At 32.4% G+C, this 21,265-nt stretch overlaps 1 protein-coding gene across 1 annotated transcript in view; it reads right to left on the bottom strand.

The window, feature by feature from the left end:
• The window catches only part of LOC128556707 (uncharacterized), a 35,793-nt gene that overhangs the window by 11,756 nt on the left and 2,772 nt on the right, over nucleotides 1-21,265 (bottom strand). Inside the window, exons 5-11 of the mRNA XM_053542369.1 lie at nucleotides 20,848-21,021; nucleotides 5,470-5,679; nucleotides 4,235-4,277; nucleotides 2,152-2,312; nucleotides 1,742-1,912; nucleotides 1,191-1,400; nucleotides 464-506 (exon numbers count right to left, since the gene is read on the bottom strand). Of these exons, the coding sequence (XP_053398344.1) occupies nucleotides 464-506; nucleotides 1,191-1,400; nucleotides 1,742-1,912; nucleotides 2,152-2,312; nucleotides 4,235-4,277; nucleotides 5,470-5,679; nucleotides 20,848-21,021 (1,012 nt within the window). The remainder of the gene's footprint in view (nucleotides 1-463; nucleotides 507-1,190; nucleotides 1,401-1,741; nucleotides 1,913-2,151; nucleotides 2,313-4,234; nucleotides 4,278-5,469; nucleotides 5,680-20,847; nucleotides 21,022-21,265) is intronic.

Below are 21,265 nucleotides of genomic sequence, written 5' to 3'. Positions count from 1 at the left end.
ATTTTTATTGTATTTACATTATACTACCTTCCCTTTTGTTAACAAATACATTTCTATAAATTGCATATTACATTTAAATGAGCCTCGTGGTAAATAAAAAATACAGTTCAACAGACAGAATAACTGCGCCATCCTCTAACGAATATTTTCTCTGATAACATGCGAACGTGGTCAAGTCATGGCACGTTATCACTTATATTTAGCGTCTTCCCTCTTTGTGGTCAAAGCAAACTTAACACCATAATTTTAATGGAACGTATAGGAGGAACGTACTTACATCCGTAATTGTTTACAATGTAATTTGAAATGTTGGACGCTACTGAAAAACGAAAGGCAGTATTGATGAATATCGATAAAAATGAATAAAAATGTCCCATTAAAGATATTTGTTTCTTCAGTAAATTCCCTGTCAGCTTCCAGGGCAGTTTTGAATAATATTTGTTAGTAATATTGCAATACTTACTCGATTCTATAGACACCAAACAAATAGAATCGATCCCATTGGCCTGTAACATTGAAAATAACAAGGTTAACTAACGGTCATTCAGTGTTGTAACTTGTAAACATATTTTAGTTTTGTTAAACGACCTTTGAAAATAAACAAAATCATTATCGTCTATGCAGATTTTTCTTTATTTCATGATTTACGTTTCATGCGTTTAAACGCACATAAACTACATTGGGGCTGCTGGAAAATCCAGGAATCACACTAGCGAAGCTTGAGTAAGCTAGAAGACTCGTGTAAACTCACAAACAACACAAACTAACATTTTCATGGTACTAAATATATGCGTACATTCTGCCAATGAGAATTGGAATACCATACAGTCGAAGTATGTTAGAACAGCCAATTGTAAATTGTGACCTGTACCATCATCAAAATGTGATTTGTACTTAATTTAATGTTGTTGGGGCAAATTTCGAAAGATGTTTTTGAACAACATACTTTTGTTTGACTTAATACTGCGTTGTTTGATCTCGAAGAAGGGTAAATGTGTCAGGAAATTCGTGTCTGCTTAATGTAGCTGTACTAACGTCGTTGTTACAAAACAAACCGTTTTGCTTTCTTTCTTCGTACAATTATTTGTAAATATATATACAGATTAACATAACTATATGTACACTATGTAGACTAATAGGTTTTCCGTCAGTTTAAAGACACACATTTACAAAATTTTAAAATGACTAACCGAACTGATAGCTATCTATATCCAACACTAACTTCATTTGTTCTATACCAACGGTCAATTTTTTTCCACATCCATCAACAATAACGTAGAAGGAAACAGATGTTTGGACAATTTCTATCTCGAGACAACACTGGATAGCTGTACACATGTCAGAAATGAAACAACCGATGCCAGAAGGCAGGGGACTAAGCGTCAGCTCAACGGGACATTCTGAAAATATGTTAATACATAATTCTATCACAGTAATTTTGCCAGGACATTTGAATGAAAGATTGACTGTTGGTGTTTGCTTTTCCTCCGAATAATTGAATACAGATTTAATATAAACAGCAGCATTGTAATAAAATATCGCGTATGAGATATTATTTTTGAATCCCCAGTTAATATATTTGCAGTATTGTACTTATAGGCGTCCTTCTTACATTATGCATTCATGATAATTGCATAACAATGAAATGTATATTTTCTGTTCCTCTAAAACGTCAAAATCAATGTCAGACTTTAGCTCGAAACATCTTTTTCTGTATTCACTATCATTTTAACTATTATACCGATATTCCAGCCGTTATTTGACGGAGTGTATGGTAGTTCAGATAGATAACAGGCGCTGTCGTATAGATAAACTGCCAAACCAAGTGTTTCGAACAATTCCTTGCGTTGCACATCCGTCACGTCTCCTTTCGAAATACTTCTCTCATTCATCCATTCAGTAAGGGAAAATGCTGAAATAAATGATGCATAGCTTTTACATTGTTGTTTCTGTTGTTGTATTAATCATTAACACTTCCTAACTGAACTGTAAATACTAAACAAACTGAAAAATATATGTATAGATTTAACATATATTTCGTTTCATAATTCATAACAATTTACACTGCAGTGTGATATCTGAATACATCGTTTCGTAGATTAAAGTAACATTTCATTTTTATTTAGAAAAAAAAACCTTTTGTTCACTTACATTCGTTTCGAAATCCTAAATCCAAAGAACATGGCATATTCGGTAGCTCCGTACGATCAAATATGATGAATGTCTTTTCACAACTTGAGTTTGAAAAACAGATGCTTAATTCAAGATCCACAACAAAAACACCTTTTGTCGTAAGCTCATCAATGCGGAATCTAGAATAATTAAGAGACCAACAACTATAATCCGCTTGCGGGAAAGTTGAAACCGCTGTACATGTTTACTAACTACGAAAGATTTCAGTAAAATTGTTGTTAAAATGCTTTAATTCTAAAATTTTAACTGTATTGGCATATAAATTCATATAATCTTTATATGGAACTTCAAACGCATTTTAAATTTTATATTAAAGTATTTTGTAGCAAGGATAATTCATAATTACTGTTGAATAAGTTTCTATGATAAACAGAACTAAAAGGTCAAAACAGATCAATCGCTTGTGATATCTGTAACAATGTATGCAAAATGATATGATCCGGTTTGTAAGTACATGTAATAGCACATAACATCATACTTCATTGTCGTCATGTGTCAAGTTCAAGCGGCCTATTTATAAACTTTCACATAACACTGCATAGAATATAAAGAATTACAGGGAAAATGTCCGACATCAAAACATTGAATAGACTAAGCGTTACCGATAGAATTAGAGTTAGTAATACTCGATTTACCTCTGTTAAATGTATATCATTTGTCACAATGTACTAACTAGTGCCAAAGATGGCGATTTTTTTTAAAAGAGGTCACATTTTTCATGTGATTAAAGACATTGTCCATACTTATGTTTTATTGTGTACATTCGAAAAAGAGTGAAGCTGCTGAAAATATAACATTTTAGTGAATGTTTTCAAAAGGCGTCTTTTTCAATCAGCCATTTTAATTATAAAACTTTTTTCTGTTTTCAACTTGTGTTGCAAACTAACTGTTTGTTTTGACGTAGCTCTAATTAATTATTATTCAAAGATTCACCCGGCCCGGTAAAGATACAATGTCAAATGTATGTTTAAAACAACGAGTCGACAATTCTCATACATTTGAAAGATTTTAATCAAGTCTAAGCTTGAACACGTGACAAATTATACGCCTAACAACATGTCTTATCAATGCTAGTAAGACAAAACAATATCTGATCATTGCCTACACATTAGGGCTGGGACGATTTCAAAATTTTGAAACCAGTTAATCACTTGTATGAAATCGAATCGAACCGGTTAATCGTCCGCCATATTTGAAATTCTGTTTTCTTTCCGGACAGCTGTATAAACTTAAAGGTACTTCCAGCAGCTGACTTCATTAGGAACTTACGGACTTTATCGTTTGGAAGCAGTGTGATAATTAATAAGTCATATTTGGGTGTAATTTATTTTAACTTTATCACGACAGGCAAATCCGAGACTATTGATTATGTTCAGTTGATGTGTTTTAGCGGAAATGTACTACAGGTCTATGTGCTGGTCAAAGAAATGTATTAAGATAAAGTACGATTCGTGATGTTTATTGTTTGAGAGTGGTTAGCGGTTTTGCAAAATTGAAACCGGTTTCACCTAGTAATCGAATCGAATCCGATTAACCGAGTAATCGTCCCAGTCCTACTACACATACAACATGATGTAGGTGCATTCATTATTTTAGCTAGACTCGGACACTTTCTCTTAGTAAATATCAGTTTAAATAATCCGTAGTGCAAAAGAAACGCAACACTTATTTGAACGTTAATAGCTCATCAGTTAACGTCGGGCAGCAAATATCGTATCACAATTACCAAAATATGAAGAAAATCATCGAAACAAATCTACGAGTAGAACTGGAGTCGAACATCAACATTCTCAGATTCGAACCTCATAAAAGATCAGTGTGTTATGTACCCGCCATGCGTTACTGCCAAAATAGCAATAATAATTTTCGTGATTTTATCAAATTTTATCGAATGGAATTTTACAGAATGTAGTTTATATAGATGTAACAGTAAAAATAAAATAATCTTTTAAGTAAACTGAAATTCCATCAGTGTGTTTTTAACGTTTGAATGGTTTCCCTTTGTTTTTTGCGTTAGTTTTGCACTTCGAACATAACTTACTTCATTTTGAATACATCCTTCAGGTTTATCGCAACGTCTTTGCCTTCAATATAAACAAAGATAGGAAAAGAAGTTGGGAAATAAAAACATCATTTCTCACTTCTTGTTACATATAAGGATAATGAGATATTAATTACATTGCATAAATATATGATAAGATATGTATGTAAGACGCTCGGTAAGGTCAGTAAGTAGAGACTTTTAATCAAAAAGTCGTGATGTTGTGTTCTCAGACAAGAAAAAAGGGAGAATGATCTCCATTTCGATTTAAGGACAATAATAATCATTCTCCGTCTTTGAATCATGTGAACATATGAAAACTTTTCTATAACTTCCAGACAAACTGGCGGTAGTGACATGAGCACTGGCTAGTAAAACTGAAAAATAAAATGACTGCCGTTATATATTAACTGAAATACGGTTGAAAGAACGAGTTAAAGCCATTTCAGATTCTTTAAAGATCCTAGTCAATTAAAATTAAGTATAGCCAATGTACATCTTTCTCTAAAATAGTTTATAGTTAGATACTAACTTTAGATATACAAGATACTCTTCAAATGATTTTCACTAGACTGACTGTCTATTACGAGATGTTTTATAATTAAATTTCTCGGGTCATTTGTTGAAAAGCGTCCAGCTATTAATAGCAGCACACATATTTATCTTATGTATGACGAGCAAAATACGTCTAGACTTAACCTGCAATGCTGGTTATACATAAAAACACACTAATTCTATGTTTAACATGAAAATTACGGAGCAATTGTTTATATTTGCAGATATGGATTTAGGTCTAATACATCTTAAGCGTTTCATTTTAAGTTTAACTTGATAAAAGAATATTTTGAAAAGCAAGTACGCTGTCCAAAAAGTTTGTTTGTTTGTTTTGGGTTTAACGCCGTTTTTCAACAGTATTTCAGTCATGTAACGGCGGGCAGTTAACCTAACCAGTGTTCCTGGATTCTGTACCAGTACAAGCCTGTCCTCCGCAAGTAACTGCCAACTTCCCCACATGAGTTATCAGAGGTGGAGGACTAATGATTTCAGACACAATGTCGTTTATCAAATAGTCACGGAGAACATACGCCCCGCCCGAGGATCGAACTCACGACCCCACGGTCCGTAGACCGACGCTCTACTTACTGAGCTAAGCGGGCGGGCTACTGTCCAAAAAGGGAATTTTAATTGTCTTACTTGTAAAACCGGTAAAAGTAATATATGAATAATGATAATACCAAATTCAAAGTCAAAGAGTCCGACTGAAAATTGGAATTGTTCAATGCCAACATCCAGCACCGAATTGCAGGCGTGAATCCGTAGATAGACGTGAATATTTCGGTTGATTAGAGGAACATGTGCGCAAATGTCAACAGCTGTACAATACTTCGGAATATAACACATAATATCAGCATCATCAACTAACGTGTGTATTTTCAATGGACAATCTGAAACACGATAACAGTTTCAATTAAATCTAGACTTATACATACTTAAACAAAATAATAAAAATTGCATCTGTAAAATATATTCTATAACTGTCTAACTATCAACATTTCATATTTTTTTATTTATAACTGATGATTTTATAAAAAGGGATTTGACAAAATAATCCCTGTTTGGGGGTAGTATACGCCATTTTGGGTGTCCTTATTTTGACTAAATAACGGGAGGACTATTAAGGAAAGGGGTCGAATTTGTAAATAAATGCTAAGGTTATGACATGGATTAATCCATGCATTGACAAACAAACGAATAAAATGCGTAAGCTATTATTTCAGTTTTATTCCAAGTGCATTACATAAACAGGGGATTAATCCATCTGCAAATATAACCCCATTGCTGATAATCCCTTTACAATAAAACTCCAATTTTTAAATCGTAGATCTTCGGTAACAGTGCATGGATTAATCCATCTTTCAGTCCCAGTCATTTCCAAATAATTTCTACAAAATATAGAAACCAATACAATCTTAAGCATGGAAAATCCATCATAAAATCAGCAAACTCTAATAAGCAACGCAATCGACTGAAATCAAAAATTGTTCCAACTTTACCCCATTTTAGTTTGATCAAAACATAATCAGTCCACTTCAAGTGTAAATAAAGATGGATTAATCCATCCTTTCATCTTGGATTTTTTATTAAATGCCATTACTGACGTGAAATGCACACTGTAAGTTTTCTAAATGTAAAACCAAAAACATGGATTAATCCATGCATGACTTTATAAAAAAATAAATTTCTTCTACCGAACAGTGCCAGCATTAATTATAAAAAAAGATGGATTAATCCATCCATATATATTTTTGTGGAAAAATATTGTTCCAACTCTTTTCTCATTTTAGTTTGAACAAATACATGATCAATCCACTTCATGTGTAATATAAAACATGGATTAATCCATCCTTTCATCTTGGACTGTTTTTTACAATGTCATTCCCGACTGTGAAATACACACTGTCGGTTAATCTAAAATGTAAAATAATAACATGGATTAATCCTGCATTCAGTCTTTAAGGGAAAACCCAAATATTTTCTTAACAGGGCTAACATTAATTAAAAAAAAGATGGATTAATCCATCCCCATTTTATTTGGTGAAAACATATTGTTCCGACTCTATCCTTTAGTTGGTACAAATAATACGCCCCTTTCTGTTTATAAAAAACATGTTAATCATCCTTTCATTGGCTGTTTACTGACTGTGAAATACCAATGTCGGTTTATCTAAAATGTTAAACCAAAAACAGGATTATTTCCATGCGTTCATTTTTTATTGAAAATCAATATTTCTACTAAGCAGTCTACATTGATTATAGAAAAGGAGGGATTAATCCATCTCTATTTGTGTAGGGGAAAAGATTTGTAAGACCGTCTAAAATGTTAGAAAAAGGCATTATTGATCTGTCCATTTCAACTTGTAAAAACAAATGTAATATTGACAAAAAAAGATGGATTAATCCATTCCAATTTTATGTTTGTGAAACGTCTCACAAGTAAAATCAAACACAAAGATTAATTCATTTTTTTCTACCCATGTTTCCATAATTGCTACACACATTGTTAAATATTCGATAAAAAAGATGGATTAATCCATCCCATTGCTTGTATTGAAAAACCTGCAACCGTATGAAACGTTTCGAATTTGTAAATCATAAAAGACCTGGTTAACCTCTTTTTATTTCCCAAAGTACCAAACCTTTTTAATTCATGTTTTAAATATGAAATTATGAATTTCTCCTATTTTTATATGAATTCAAATGAAATTTCTTGTTGAAAACACTCATACGCTCAATTACGTCATGTTAACGTGGGGTAACTAAATTTTTAGGTTGCGACAAGAAAAAGCGCTATTTTTATCTATGTTTTAGTTTAGGCATTTTAGAATCAAAATTTATAACAAAACCATTTTTAACTGTTTAACATTGGGGGCGATTAGTCGTAAAAAAATATTACCTCCTTACGTTAAACGCCCATCCTGCATGAATATTTGTTTAAACACATTATGTTTATAAGTTATTTTCCTTAATAAAAGTACAATTCGCGGATACAGTACTTTTATATAAAAAATAAAAAAAACGGTTTTTAATCCATGTTTTCCCAAAGGTTTTTTAACTCTTTTGATATTATGAAAACAGGTTTATATCTCATTTTGTTATTCATATAAAAAACTTCACATATCAAAATAAAATGAAAAATTTCAAAGACACTGATTAATCAAAGATGGATTAATCATCTGCATTTTTTTATCAAAAAAAAAAAAACATTTGCTGATCTAAAAATAAAAATAAAAAAAGACAGGGATTTAATGCGATTTTCACTGGTTGTTGTGCAAAATTTCCCAATCTCCCGATTTCCCTAAAATAAAAAATTGACTAAATCATGATATAATCTTTTTTTTCTTGGAATATTCAGTTAGTATAAAGAATAAAAAAATTATACCGGCTTTTTTTTAAACATTTTAATCCTATTTAAATAATTAGGGAAAAAAATAAAAATTTAATTTTTATACTCTTTACTATAAAAAAAAGGAATTTTGTTTTATAAAAGGACCAATTTTAATAATTTAATTTAAATTCTCAAATCCTACTAAAAAGGGGTAAAAAGTCGTAATTTAATTAGCTCGCTCAAAATTTTTGAACATTTACAAACATTTACCTCACGAATTCCAGGGGGTCGAACCTTTTATCCGATCGACGCCTTTAAATGGCCAGGTAACCGAAAATATATATAATATAATAGTTCGTAGTACGTCATTTACAGCACGAGAGTCACCCAGGGTGTAAGATGGATTTTTCCAGCAGCGGTAAAAAATACCGAAATTCCCCGTCTGGTAAATAATCTCCAAACTTTCTTCATTGTACATTCAGTTGAAATGATTTCCCAAAAAATTCAACAAATTTAAAAAACCAAAGAATCTTAAGCATGCATTTCAAAATCTGCCTTAATTACATGTGTATAAATATTTATTTTAAAAGGCCCGGCGTTAAAGGCCTAGATCTTGGTAGTGGGGCCCAAATGATTTCTGTCTTCATTGGTACAGTTGGGGGTGATGACTGTTTTAATAAACTAGGGGCAAGTCGTTAACGTTACAAATGTATTTTATCAGTTATAAGAAGGGGAAACTGAATTTTATTTTAAAACACCCTAATACATATTTGTGCATTTTTTTGAAAAGAAAAATATTTGTTGATTAAACACATAATAAATAATAAGAAACCTATTAAGGAATACGTTACAAATTTCATTAATAGTTTTTAGGGAAAAATCAAGTTTTTTTTTTTTTCGAGTTCTGTTTGGAGATGTGCACTAATTTAAAATCTTATAAAAAATGTAACATTTACTCATCTAAAAATTTTGTTTTTAATGCTTGCAGAATATTGTGAGTAACATTTGTCTCAGATTGAAAACCGTAGATTTTCAACAAAAAACAACAACAAAAATAATAAAAATCAACATTCATCGAAGGAAAATCAATTTCTTTCAACTCTACTACACACGTCTTCACGGTCTAGCTGAGCCCTTCTGTGCTAAATTTCCCCCTAATCCGTACTGTTACATAAACGCTGATAAGCAACAGATAAGATGGGAGTTGTTAATTAGATTGGGGGACACATAAATAGTAGTGGATCTAGGCCTCTACAATGCAGTAGCTGGATTAATGCTTAAAAATGCGCATAATACCACTTTTATGAATTTTGTACATGTATATAAATATAATGGATGAAATAAGTACCCGCACGGTTTTTAAGTCCATCCCCATAAATCGCTGATGAAACGACTACTGTTTCAGTTAGACTGTTTTTTTTTCTGACTATTTATGTAATGGTGGTAACTTTGATTGATATTGGTTTATTTATCAACTAGAAGTAGTACCATATATAGTTTACGTGACTATTAAATGTTATATGTGTGTATACATGTATACGTTACCAAAGATGTACGTGTGTTACAATTGAAATAAATTATATTTCTGTTCTGTTCGTTTTTTGGCGAGACAATCCGGATTCGACTCCCGGCTAAAACTGCATGTTCTAATGTTGATTAAATGGCCAGGTTCATAAAAAAAAAAAAAAAAAAAAAAAAAACGATCATTTTTTTGCCAAAATCTGGAGCCCAGACCCTCAAATATTTATAGAAAAGATGGATTTTTATAGTAAAACACATTCGTGGACTATTTCAAACGGAAGCCAAAAACATGGAATAATTCAGTCTTTCTTTTTGCGCATTTCCAAAAATTTAAAATAAAAAAAAACCCCAAATTCACGGACCATCACAAATTCAAAATCAATGATTTCTGCCCCCCATCCTTTCTTGCACTTTTTAAAAAATTCTGCATTCAACTTTGATATTCATTGATAAATTTTTTCATTAAAAACAATTAAGAAGGATTTATATAATATCATTTTCTTTACATTCACATATCCTTACATACGAGAGAGCGCTAACAGATGGAAAATAATTTTTAATCAATCCCAATCGCAGACATGTTGTAAAAATATATCCCTTTGGCCATTTCAAGGCCAAACGTTTTACATTCTTTCAAACTTGTACAAGTTAAATGAGCGCTGATATTGACGGAAATAGATGTATAATAAAAATATTTCAAAGACTGAATAAATCCATCATTTTCTTTTGCGCGTGTCCGAACTTTTTTGCCACTTAATGTTAATATCCGATTTAATCCATCCCTATTGTTAAAATCAAAAGCATGTATTAATCCACCCCGTTGTCTGCACTTTTACAACACTCTTGCATACAAAGCAAAATAATTATGATAATTTTGTCAACATCCAAGATTCGAACAAAACCCTGTCCTTAAATTTAGTGATAAAATATCGTCCTGCTACCATCTGGGTGATATAGTATTTGATTATTAGGTAACGGCAGTCATTCAGCATTTACTTATAAAATCATTAAGTGAAATTTGTGTTCATATCCTTTGATGTTTTTGTTTCCAAGTAATTTCCCCAGATGTTTTATGTATACAGTTTTTCCAAGATTATTTTGTTTCCCTGGTATTTTGTTTCCGTGATACTGATATTGTTTCAGATCATTAACATGTTAAAGTACTTTTAATCTTACATAGGCATTAACTGATTAATCCATCTAAACAGTTTCAACATTAATTTACATTAAAATCATACATTAATTATAAAAGGCAAAATAACCCTGCGCCGCTAAATTGAATGTCCAAACAGCGGGGACACGCATTGTGTGTTTATCTAGCCGAGGCGATAACATCCTGTTGAAGTGACCGCACTGGAAATATACTCTGTCATTAATTCTTTAGTGGAAGACTTGGACAAAAGGGTAAAATACATATTTGATTTATAATTATCTTTTAATTTTAATTAACTGAATTAGAAAAAATATGGGAAATTTTGCGTTTAACTCTTTTTTCTTAAAAAACACATCATTAAAATATTTTTGTGCATCCGAAAAACGAGTTTCTTCGTATTTAAATGAAAATGTAGATCTTATGAAATTTCTGTATAACGAAATAAAAGTGAATGAAGAACATTTCAACTGACTTAATTTTGAAATATCAATATGAAAAAACAAGAATATAGCCGGAAACAATTATTCATTTTTTCATTCCATCAATCAATCAAATTCATTTAAATATCATTTCATTTGTAATCGACATCAAAAAATTGATGTTACAAGGGTTTGAAAAAAAGGCGAAGAAAAAATATTTTTGTGCAAAAGTTTTTCATGAATGCCATTTGGAATTAAACGAGAGAAAAAAAGTTGCAAGTAAGAAAAAAAGCAGCTACAGTACCGATAAAAAGTTTCATTTCGTATAAGCAAATTTCTTTACGAATGAATTGGGCGGCACAGACATTAATTAATTCATTCGTTCAAAACTGTAATCTCAAAAAATGCATTAATGAAGTTTAATATATTTATGATATTTCATCTTAAGAAATTTGGTAATCTAAGCGTCTTATTGTACTGTCAAAATAACGCTATTTCAAGACTTAAGTGTAAGCAGTTTTGATGTATACGTAATATTGTTTCGAAGTATTATATCAAAAATTATATGTAACTACGAAATAAATTAACACACCCACTCCTTTGTTTACCTAGGGTCTATATATTTCGGAAAGACTTGCATGAACAATATATATCTCGCGGGAAGGTCTATATGTGCACGTAAACCGGTATTCTATTACACTAGCCAGACCTGTTCACGTGCACTCGTGCATCACAAATTATTCTGAAAACAGAGGTCATCTGTGAGTAAATTATTTGAGTAGGTCTGTTATTCCGATCTTGTAAAGAACAACAACAACAAAAAAAACTGTCAAACTAGAATCATTCCTTTCATTTTAACTACCACTGATCAGGCATGTATACAATATTACATGTATATTAAATTGGTTCCAGGATGAAATACCGAAGCTGAATGTTACTCTGCATAATATCTTAAATTTCATTTAGGTTAATCTATGAGATTTGGATACTTTTAGATTTTGTTAAGTACTAGTTGCGCCTTCCAATTTGCAGCTTTATCTTTTTTACAAAACTTTATTCATCAGTCCGGTGTTACTGCAGTGTATTTTTTTTTTTCAAAATTACATGATTCCGAAAGAGGGCACTTGTGATACACAGTAAAAAGTGCATTATTACAGGGACGAATCCAAGATTAGCGCGGAGTTTCTAGGGGACCGTGGATCCATGAATATGCTCCTCGGACAATTGTTTTTTATGTGTAATTGAAATTTGTGCAATCTCATTTTGCTCGACTATCAAAGAATAGTAGAGCTATTGGACTCACCCCTGCGTCGGCGTCGGCGTCGGCGTCGGGTCCCGATTTGGTTAAGGTTTTGTATGTAAGCTGGTATCTCAGTAACCACTTGTGCGAATGGATTGAAACTCCACACACTTATTCACTATGATAAACTGACCTACACTGCACAGGTTTCATAACTCTATTTTGCTTTTTTACAAAATTATGCCCTTTTTCAACTTAGAAATCTTGGTTAAGGTTTTGTTATGTAAGCTGGTATCTCAGTAACCACTTGTGGGAATGGATTGAAAATTCACACACTTATTCACTGTGATAAACTGACCTACATTGCACCGTTTCCATAACTCTATTTTTCATTTTACAAAATTATGTCCTTTTTCGACTTAGAAATTCTTGGTTAAGGTTTTGTATGTAAGTGGTATCTCAGTAACCACTTGTGGGAATGGGTGAAACTTCACCACTATTCACTGTGATAAAAATGACCTACATTGGACAGGTTCCATAACTCTATTTGCTTTTTTACAAAATTATGTCCCCTTTTCGACTTTTGAAATTCTTGGTTAAAGGGTTTTTTATGTAAGTGGTATCTCAGTACCCACTAATGGGAATGGATTGAAACTTCCCCACTTGTTCACTGTCATGATCTGACGTGTCCTGTGTAGGTCTCATAACTTACTTTGCATTTTGTCAAAATTATGCCCTTTTTCGACTTAGAAATTCTTGGTTAAGGTTTGTATGTAAGCTGGTAACTCAGTACCCACTAATGGGAATGGATTGAAACTTCACACACTTGTTCACTGTCATGATCTGACATGCACTGTGTAGGTCCCTTAACTCTACTTTGCATTTTTGTCAAAATTATGCCCCTTTTTAGACTTAACAGTTTTTGGTTAAGTTTTAGTATGTAAGCTGGTATTTCAGTATCCACTTATGGGAAAGGATTGAAACTTCATACACTTGTTCACTTTATGAGCTGATAAGCTCTGTGAAGGTTCCATAACCCTTTTCCCCATTTTTACAAAATTATGCCCCTTTTATCGACTTTTGTATTCATTCAATTGACAAGGCTGTTGAATAGTCGAGCGTTGCTGTCCTCCGACAGCTCTTGTTTTAATCTGGGCGTGACTGTTTGAGGCATAAAAGCAATATGAGCTGCGCCATGAGAAAACCAACATTTTTACTTTGCGACCAGCATGTATCCAGACCAGTCTGTGCATCCTCGCAGTCTGGTCAGGATCCATGCTGTTCGCTAACGGTTTCTCTAATTGCAATATGCTTCAAAAGCGAACAACGTGGATCCTGACAAGAATGCGTGGATGCGCAAGCTGGTCTGGATTCATACTGGTCGCAAAGCCACCATGTTGGTTTTCTGATGTTGCGGCTCATAAGATGAAGTTGAGACTGTCGTCCGGTCCCTACATTTCAGCGATTATAAATTTGCGAGCGAAGCAAACCAGATATATCAATTTTAGGACATGAAATGTATGCTTGCCGCCCCGCCCCCTCCCAACACACACATACAAACACAAACACAAACATGCACAAGGTAATAATTTTTCAATACGGACGAAAGAAATTTTTATTAAGGAATAGCTTATAGCAAAACCGTGTTTTAACGCTATTTATACAAGATAGACGGTTGTACGTCTGGCGTAACAGTTTCACAGTCCGACCGCTTAGCTCAGTAGGGGGAGCTCAGATCTACGGATCATGGGTCGTGAGTTGGATCCCTGGACGGTGCGTATGTTCTCCGTGACGATTCCATAGAAGAAATTGTGTCTGAAATCATTCGTCCTCCCACTCAGATTAATCTGCGGAAGTTGACAGTTAATGCTGAGAACAGGTTTTTACTGGTACACTGATAAGGCTAACTTCCCTCCGTTACATAACTGAAATACTGTTGAAAAATGATGTTAAACCCAAAACTAACAAAAAGTAATAATTTCACGAGGGCGCAGAGTTAACCGGACATCGACGGCCTTTAAGTGTAAGAAAGACCTGCTGACAAGCTTCATTAAACACCTCAGGCGCTCCGCGCTCATGGTGTCACATGCAGAAAGACCTCGTACTCCGCTGATAATCTATACTTCAACATGTTTTTAAAAACATAAAAAATAAATACGTGTTTTCATAATGATCTGAAATAAATCAAACATAAATATGTGTTTTCACAAAGGCCTGAAATACACATGTGTTTTCATAGTACCATGTAATAGATCCAAAGATTGTCGTTTTAGCGAAGGCCAGAAGGCCACAGGGACATGTCGTTCATTGCGATCATTTTAAAATGTTTTAAAAATCGAAATAATAGAAAAGTTTGAATGTATGTACATTTTGCTCGTTATCAAACGATATCATAAGTGTTGCACAGTGAACGTATACCTCCAGGCAAGGAGGTGGAGATACTACCTCCGTGCTCGTGCTCTCGGGTTGTAAATCCAAGGGAGACTAATAATACACTTGATCATGCCATAAAAGCATTGCTATAGCTCAAGTTTTTAGCTATGAAATGTTAGCAGCTACAGTTAAATATTTCGCAAGTAGTTTCTTAAAAATTAAGTAAAGCTTTTTAATTGATGCGAAAAGTTAACGGACTTGAATACTGGATGCCTGTAAAAAAATTTAACACAAAATGATTAGACGGTTATGACGATTATTTTACTTGTCTATAAAACACGAAGAAAGAATCATCAAATAAAAATCGTTTTAGATTAAAAAAAAAAAGTCCTTGCAAAAATATTATACTGACCGCGAGACTGAAAATCAAAATCTTTATTTTAGCAAACATCATTTTCACACATTCGGACAAAATTAAAACATTAAGTTAGAAAAATATCGATCGGAACTTGTACAGTCACAAAGAATAAGAAAAGTATAAAATTATTTTTTGAAATAAAGAATAAACCTGTCATGTCACTGTCACATATTTCATCAAAATGTACATGAGAGAATTATTTTGTATTTAAAAGTACAGTAGTCCTAAAAGTAGGTAATCAAGCAGCCAGATAATGGCGGAAAGAAATAATCCTCCATTTTTCCCCAATAAAAGTGGCATTTTCATGTTTTATATAAGACAGGTCCTTTTTTATTTCATTATTGACCTATACCCGATATTTTGGTAGCATTTCAAGGAGTTTTTTTTGCTTTAAATTTAGCTTTTAAAGAAATGTAAATAAACATATTTACACATGTATTCTTACCCACAATTTAGAACTTTGTCAGTTTGGAAGATATTCCATGGTGTAGACATGTCAGACATTAAATCTCTGACATTAGAAGATACACAATATCTACTTTTCTTGGTGTTCTTTTGTGGTTTATAGGTCATTTAGGAACATAAGGCTAGTGATCCTTTTCTAAAATGGGTCTGGGTATATTTTACAGCTCGCAGAAGATTGCCAATTTTATATAGAAGATACAACTATTTTACTATTTTATACCCTTAAATAAGTCCTAACATTGCAGACAGGTTATGGAACACTAAGTAAGGGCAATAACGGCAGACAGGTTATGGGACACTAATTTTGACAAGGTATCGCTACGGAGCTGGGCTAGGTTTGGTTAAGATTACATTGTGGATGTATTTGTGACATTTTGATAGAAGCAGAATGAGAAGTGTAATTAATTAATTTATTTGTTTGTTTAGTTATTTTGGTGAAGTAAAACTACATTTTTGTAGGAGTAGTAACAGCAGATCACATCACTGCATTTTTATGTACTTTAAAGTAAACAATTATGATGGTAAAATCTGTCTTGAAAAATCTCTACCCTTTTTGTCTCAATTTGAAGACAATTCTTAAATTGAGGAAAGGACTGGCCCGGCTATGTGTGACAGGAGTATGAACACATTGCATTTAATATGGAATGTTATTTACAGTTTAATGAATTATAACCATAAAACGCAAATGAAGTTACTAACATTATCTAGATAGAAACATTTTAGATCATTTGTATCAAACTACAGTAGGAAAATTTAATGATATCTACTTTCTTTTTTTCGCGATGGAATGGGTATGGTGCGTAATGATACTAAAACTATGTCATCCCTCCCCATACCAGATTTTATTCATAATAATTTTCACACCAGATCATTTTATACCCTTTGTCAATCTCGGTATCTGTGAACTGTAAGATCACGGAGTCCGTTATTATAGATTTTAATGCGTGTACATTATTTCAGGTTGATACACGATGGAAATATGCTTATGTAAGAAGTTTCCAATAGTTTGGCCTGGATATTTACACGTTCTGGGGTATTCAGCAGATACTGACAGACAGCCTTTTTTATCATTCAGAAGTTCGTCAAAAGTCAGAGATGAACTACCGGGGAACCATGGTAAACCTCTGGTATGCGAGAATGGCAGACTGATATTCGTATCTCAACAGATTAAATTACACTTATGGAGATCATGAAACTGAATATTTCCATGGGTTTTATCGTTCATAACTCTACTCTTCATAGCAGACGGCAAATAGAGAAGTCTATAGATCTTATAAAGACATTTTTGCATGTCTGTGAACAACGAAAATCTGAAAGAAGTGATGCTAAATTGATTTGATGCGTAAACGGCGCAGGATTTAATGTATGAAATGTTGTGTATTACTATTAATTAGAAACAAACATCAAGAAATGCATGACGTAGTATATTACTGATCATTTTCTGCTGATTTCATTTAGGCAAAACATGAAAATAATATATTATGGTATGAAAAGCTGTATGAACTGAACAATCCGAGCTGAAACAAAACAGAAAGTTTTACAGTTTGATATTTTATCAAACAGGTAGGAATGCTTTGTGTATGAGAGCCATCGTCAAACAATTTTAACGCTTAAAAGAATTTTGAAAATCGGACGATAGGATATTGGTCACACGGCAGTGTAAAATCTAAAACCAAAATAGCCAGCCATGGTGGCAGCAATTAGAAGGGTGTATAACCTCAATCACTGATGAAATATTTATTTACCAATCAGCCTTTAACTTAGATTAATTTCTAAAGCCCATTGAGTTTATGACACAAAGAATGCGAATTTCCTTCGTTCTAATTGGGAAAAAATGAGAAAATATTTTTGGACTGTTATGATTATTTTCCATTTAAACCAACCAAACATGTATGAGTTGATAGAATAATCTATCCTTTTTTCTTGAAAACCTATTTTACTGTTTTCAAATTTTTTATAGAGGGATGGATTAATCTCTGCTGTAGTATAGAAATCATGTAAGGTACGCGCAACGAGAAAGGGTGGTTTGATTTAACATTTGAGATTGTCAGCAAATGTTGTTTGTTTTTTCTCACTACATGAAATATGGATAGAATAACCAATATTACCATTGTATGTAGAAAATTTGGAAAACGTGTTGGAATAAAAGATGGATTAATCCGTGTCTTTGATTTTACGACCGAGACTGTTTTAGAATTGCTTCCGCTAAATGAAAAATGAATCCACCTTTTTATCAATATGTGCATCGCATGTAGAAGTTTTTGAAATGTACAAGAAGAAATGATGGATTAATCCATGTCCGCGAACTGGTTTTCACTAGATGAAATATTTCGAATTACTTTATCTTTTATCAAGTTTTGAAAACTTGAACACCAAAAACGCATGGACTAATCCATGTTCTGCATATATATTTTAGACGGTCTTACAATTTGTTTTATTATATATAATAGGGGTGGATTAATCCAGCTTTTTATCAATATGTGCATCGCATGTAGAAGTTTTTGAAATGTGCAAGAAAAAACGATGGATTAATCCATGTCCGCGAACTGATTTTCACTACATGAAATAGTTACGGATTACTTTATCTTTTATGAAGTTTTGTAACTTGCACACCAAAATGCATGGATTAATCCATGTTTAGCATATATATTTTAGATGGTCTTACAATTTGTTTTCATTATGTATAATAGGGGTGGATTAATCCATCTTTTTATCAATACGTGCATCGCATGTAGAAGTTTGTGAAATGTGCAAGAAGAAATGATGGATTAATCCATGTCTGCGAACTGGTTTTCACTACATGAAATAGTTACGGATTACTTTATCTTTTATCAAGATTTGTAAACTTGCACACCAAAATACATGGATTAATCCATCTTTTGCATATATATTTCAGACGGTCTTACAATTTGTTTTCATTATATATAATAGGGGTGGATTAATCCATCATTTTATCAATATGTGCATCGCATGTAGAAGTTTGTGAAATGTGCAAGAAGAAATGATGGATTAATCCATGTCTACGAACTGGTTTTCACTACATGAAATAGTTACGGATTACTTTATCTTTTATCAAGTTTTGTAAACTTGCACACCAAAATACATGGATTAATCCATGTTTCGCATATATATTTTAGACGGTCTTACAATTTGTTTTCATTATATATAATAGGGGTGGATTAATTCATCTTTTTATCAATATGTGCATCGCATGTAGAAGTTTGTGAAATGTGCAAGAAGAAATGATGGATTAATCCATGACCGCGAACTGGTTTTCACTACATGAAATTGTTACGGATTACTTTATCTTTTATCAAGTTTTGTAAACTTGCACACCAAAATACATGGATTAATCCATCTTTTGCATATATATTTTAGACGGTCTTACAGTTTGTTTTCATTATATATAATAGGGGTGGATTAATCTATCATTTTATCAATATGTGCATCGCATGTAGAAGTTTGTGAAATGTGCAAGAAGAAATGATGGATTAATCCATGTCTGCGAACTGGTTTTCACTACATGAAATAGTTACGAATTACTTTATCTTTTATCAAGTTTTGTAAACTTGCACACCAAAATACATGGATTAATCCATGTTTCGCATATATATTTTAGACGGTCTTACAATTTGTTTTCATTATATATAATAGGGGTGGATTAATTCATTTTTTTATCAATATGTGCATCGCATGTAGAAGTTTGTGAAATGTGCAAGAAGAAATGATGGATTAATCCATGACCGCGAATTGGTTTTCACTACATGAAATTGTTACGGATTACTTTATCTTTTATCAAGTTTTGTAAACTTGCACACCAAAATACATGGATTAATCCATCTTTTGCATATATACGGTCTTACAGTTTGTTTTCATTAAATATAATAGGGGTGGATTAATCCAACTTTTTATCAATACTTGCATCGCGTGTAGAAGTTTTGGAAAAGTGCATGAAGAAAAGATGGATTAATCCATGCCGAAGAACAGGTTTTCATTACATGAAAGAAAAAATTTATCAATTTTTGAAAACATGCACTAAGAATGCATGGATTAATCCATGTCTTTGATTATATAATTTAGACGGACTTACAATGTTTTCTCATTGCATATGATAGAGATGGATTAATCCATGCTTTTGACTCTACATATGCGCGAAGGAAGGAGGAACATATCTTTGTCTTTCATTTTCAATTTTAGCATTGACTTTACTACATGAAATGGAGATGGATTAATCCATTCTTTATATTTTTTATCAATATTTGCATTTATATATGCTAGTTTTCAAACATGTACATAACATAGATGGATTAATCCATGTCTTACATTTCCTGCATTAGATAGGGATCCATTAATTCGTCATTTTCTACTATCAATATCAGCAATGATTTGTAGATGATTCGAAAACATGCAAAATAAATGCATGGATTAATCCATGTTTTATATATATATATATATATAATACCAGGTTTATATTACCATGATTATGACATATATAAACAGTCCAAATGAAAGGATGGATTAATCCATGTTTTATAATGAACATAAAGTGTAATATTTCTTCAAAGTATGGAATTCATTTGGACTGAATAATGGATTAATCCATTCATTATCAGGAATGAATTCTGTATTCGCAGATGAATTAAACCATGATAAAATGGAAATTATAGCTTCTTTTATTCGGGGTTTTGACAATGCATGGATTAATCCATGTCACAAATTCCGCGTTTTTTTGCAAAGTTGACAATTTCCAAAATAGCCCTCCGATATTTAGTCAAAATAAAGACACTGTAAACGGCGTATACTACCCCCAAACAGGGATTTTTTTGTCAAATCCCTTTTTATAAAATCATCAGTTTTATACGAAATAAGATACTGGCTTTCTAAATAGAAAGCAAATTGTAATATGCTGCCAACAGTTTAACACTCGTATAAAAGTACGTCAGTTGTGCAAACCCATCGTACAGTACTTCATAATTTCAAATAATCTAACTCTTCTCATATCATGAAATTACAAGTGAACTTTATTTGTACTTACTATTACTTATCAACAACTTATCTACATTTGCATTCAATATTATATTATAACTAATATATTTAGCATTATGCTTTATGTGCATGTAAATCAACGGGTATATTACCTGAAGAACAACTGGAAGAATTTGATAGGTAAGGGGACACGTTTTGTCTACATTCTTCTTCATTAAAATACATGGAGAGGCCAATATCGTTTTCAAGAACGCTAGCAATATATGAAGGCAACTTGATCATTTCTGGCATTCCTCTCTCGAAGAACCAGTTATTTAATGTGAAATCTGAAACAGTTTCATAAAATGATTATTTCTACAGTTATACAGAAAGCAACATATAGTATAAAGTATATTTTACACGCTGAATACGTTGACACACAAAATCATTAGAATACAGCCGCAAATAAAATTTAATTATTACAGCATAAATTTGTACTGATAATATGAAAAGGTTTAATAAATCATAACACTACTGAATGAAAGTATACGTACAGTTTCATATCTATGCTTTATTTCTTAATACCAAAAA

This window comes from Mercenaria mercenaria, chromosome 1, assembly GCF_021730395.1.
Source record: "Mercenaria mercenaria strain notata chromosome 1, MADL_Memer_1, whole genome shotgun sequence".
Lineage (NCBI taxonomy): Eukaryota > Metazoa > Mollusca > Bivalvia > Venerida > Veneridae > Mercenaria > Mercenaria mercenaria.
This window is presented reverse-complemented; position numbering and strand designations above follow the sequence as displayed.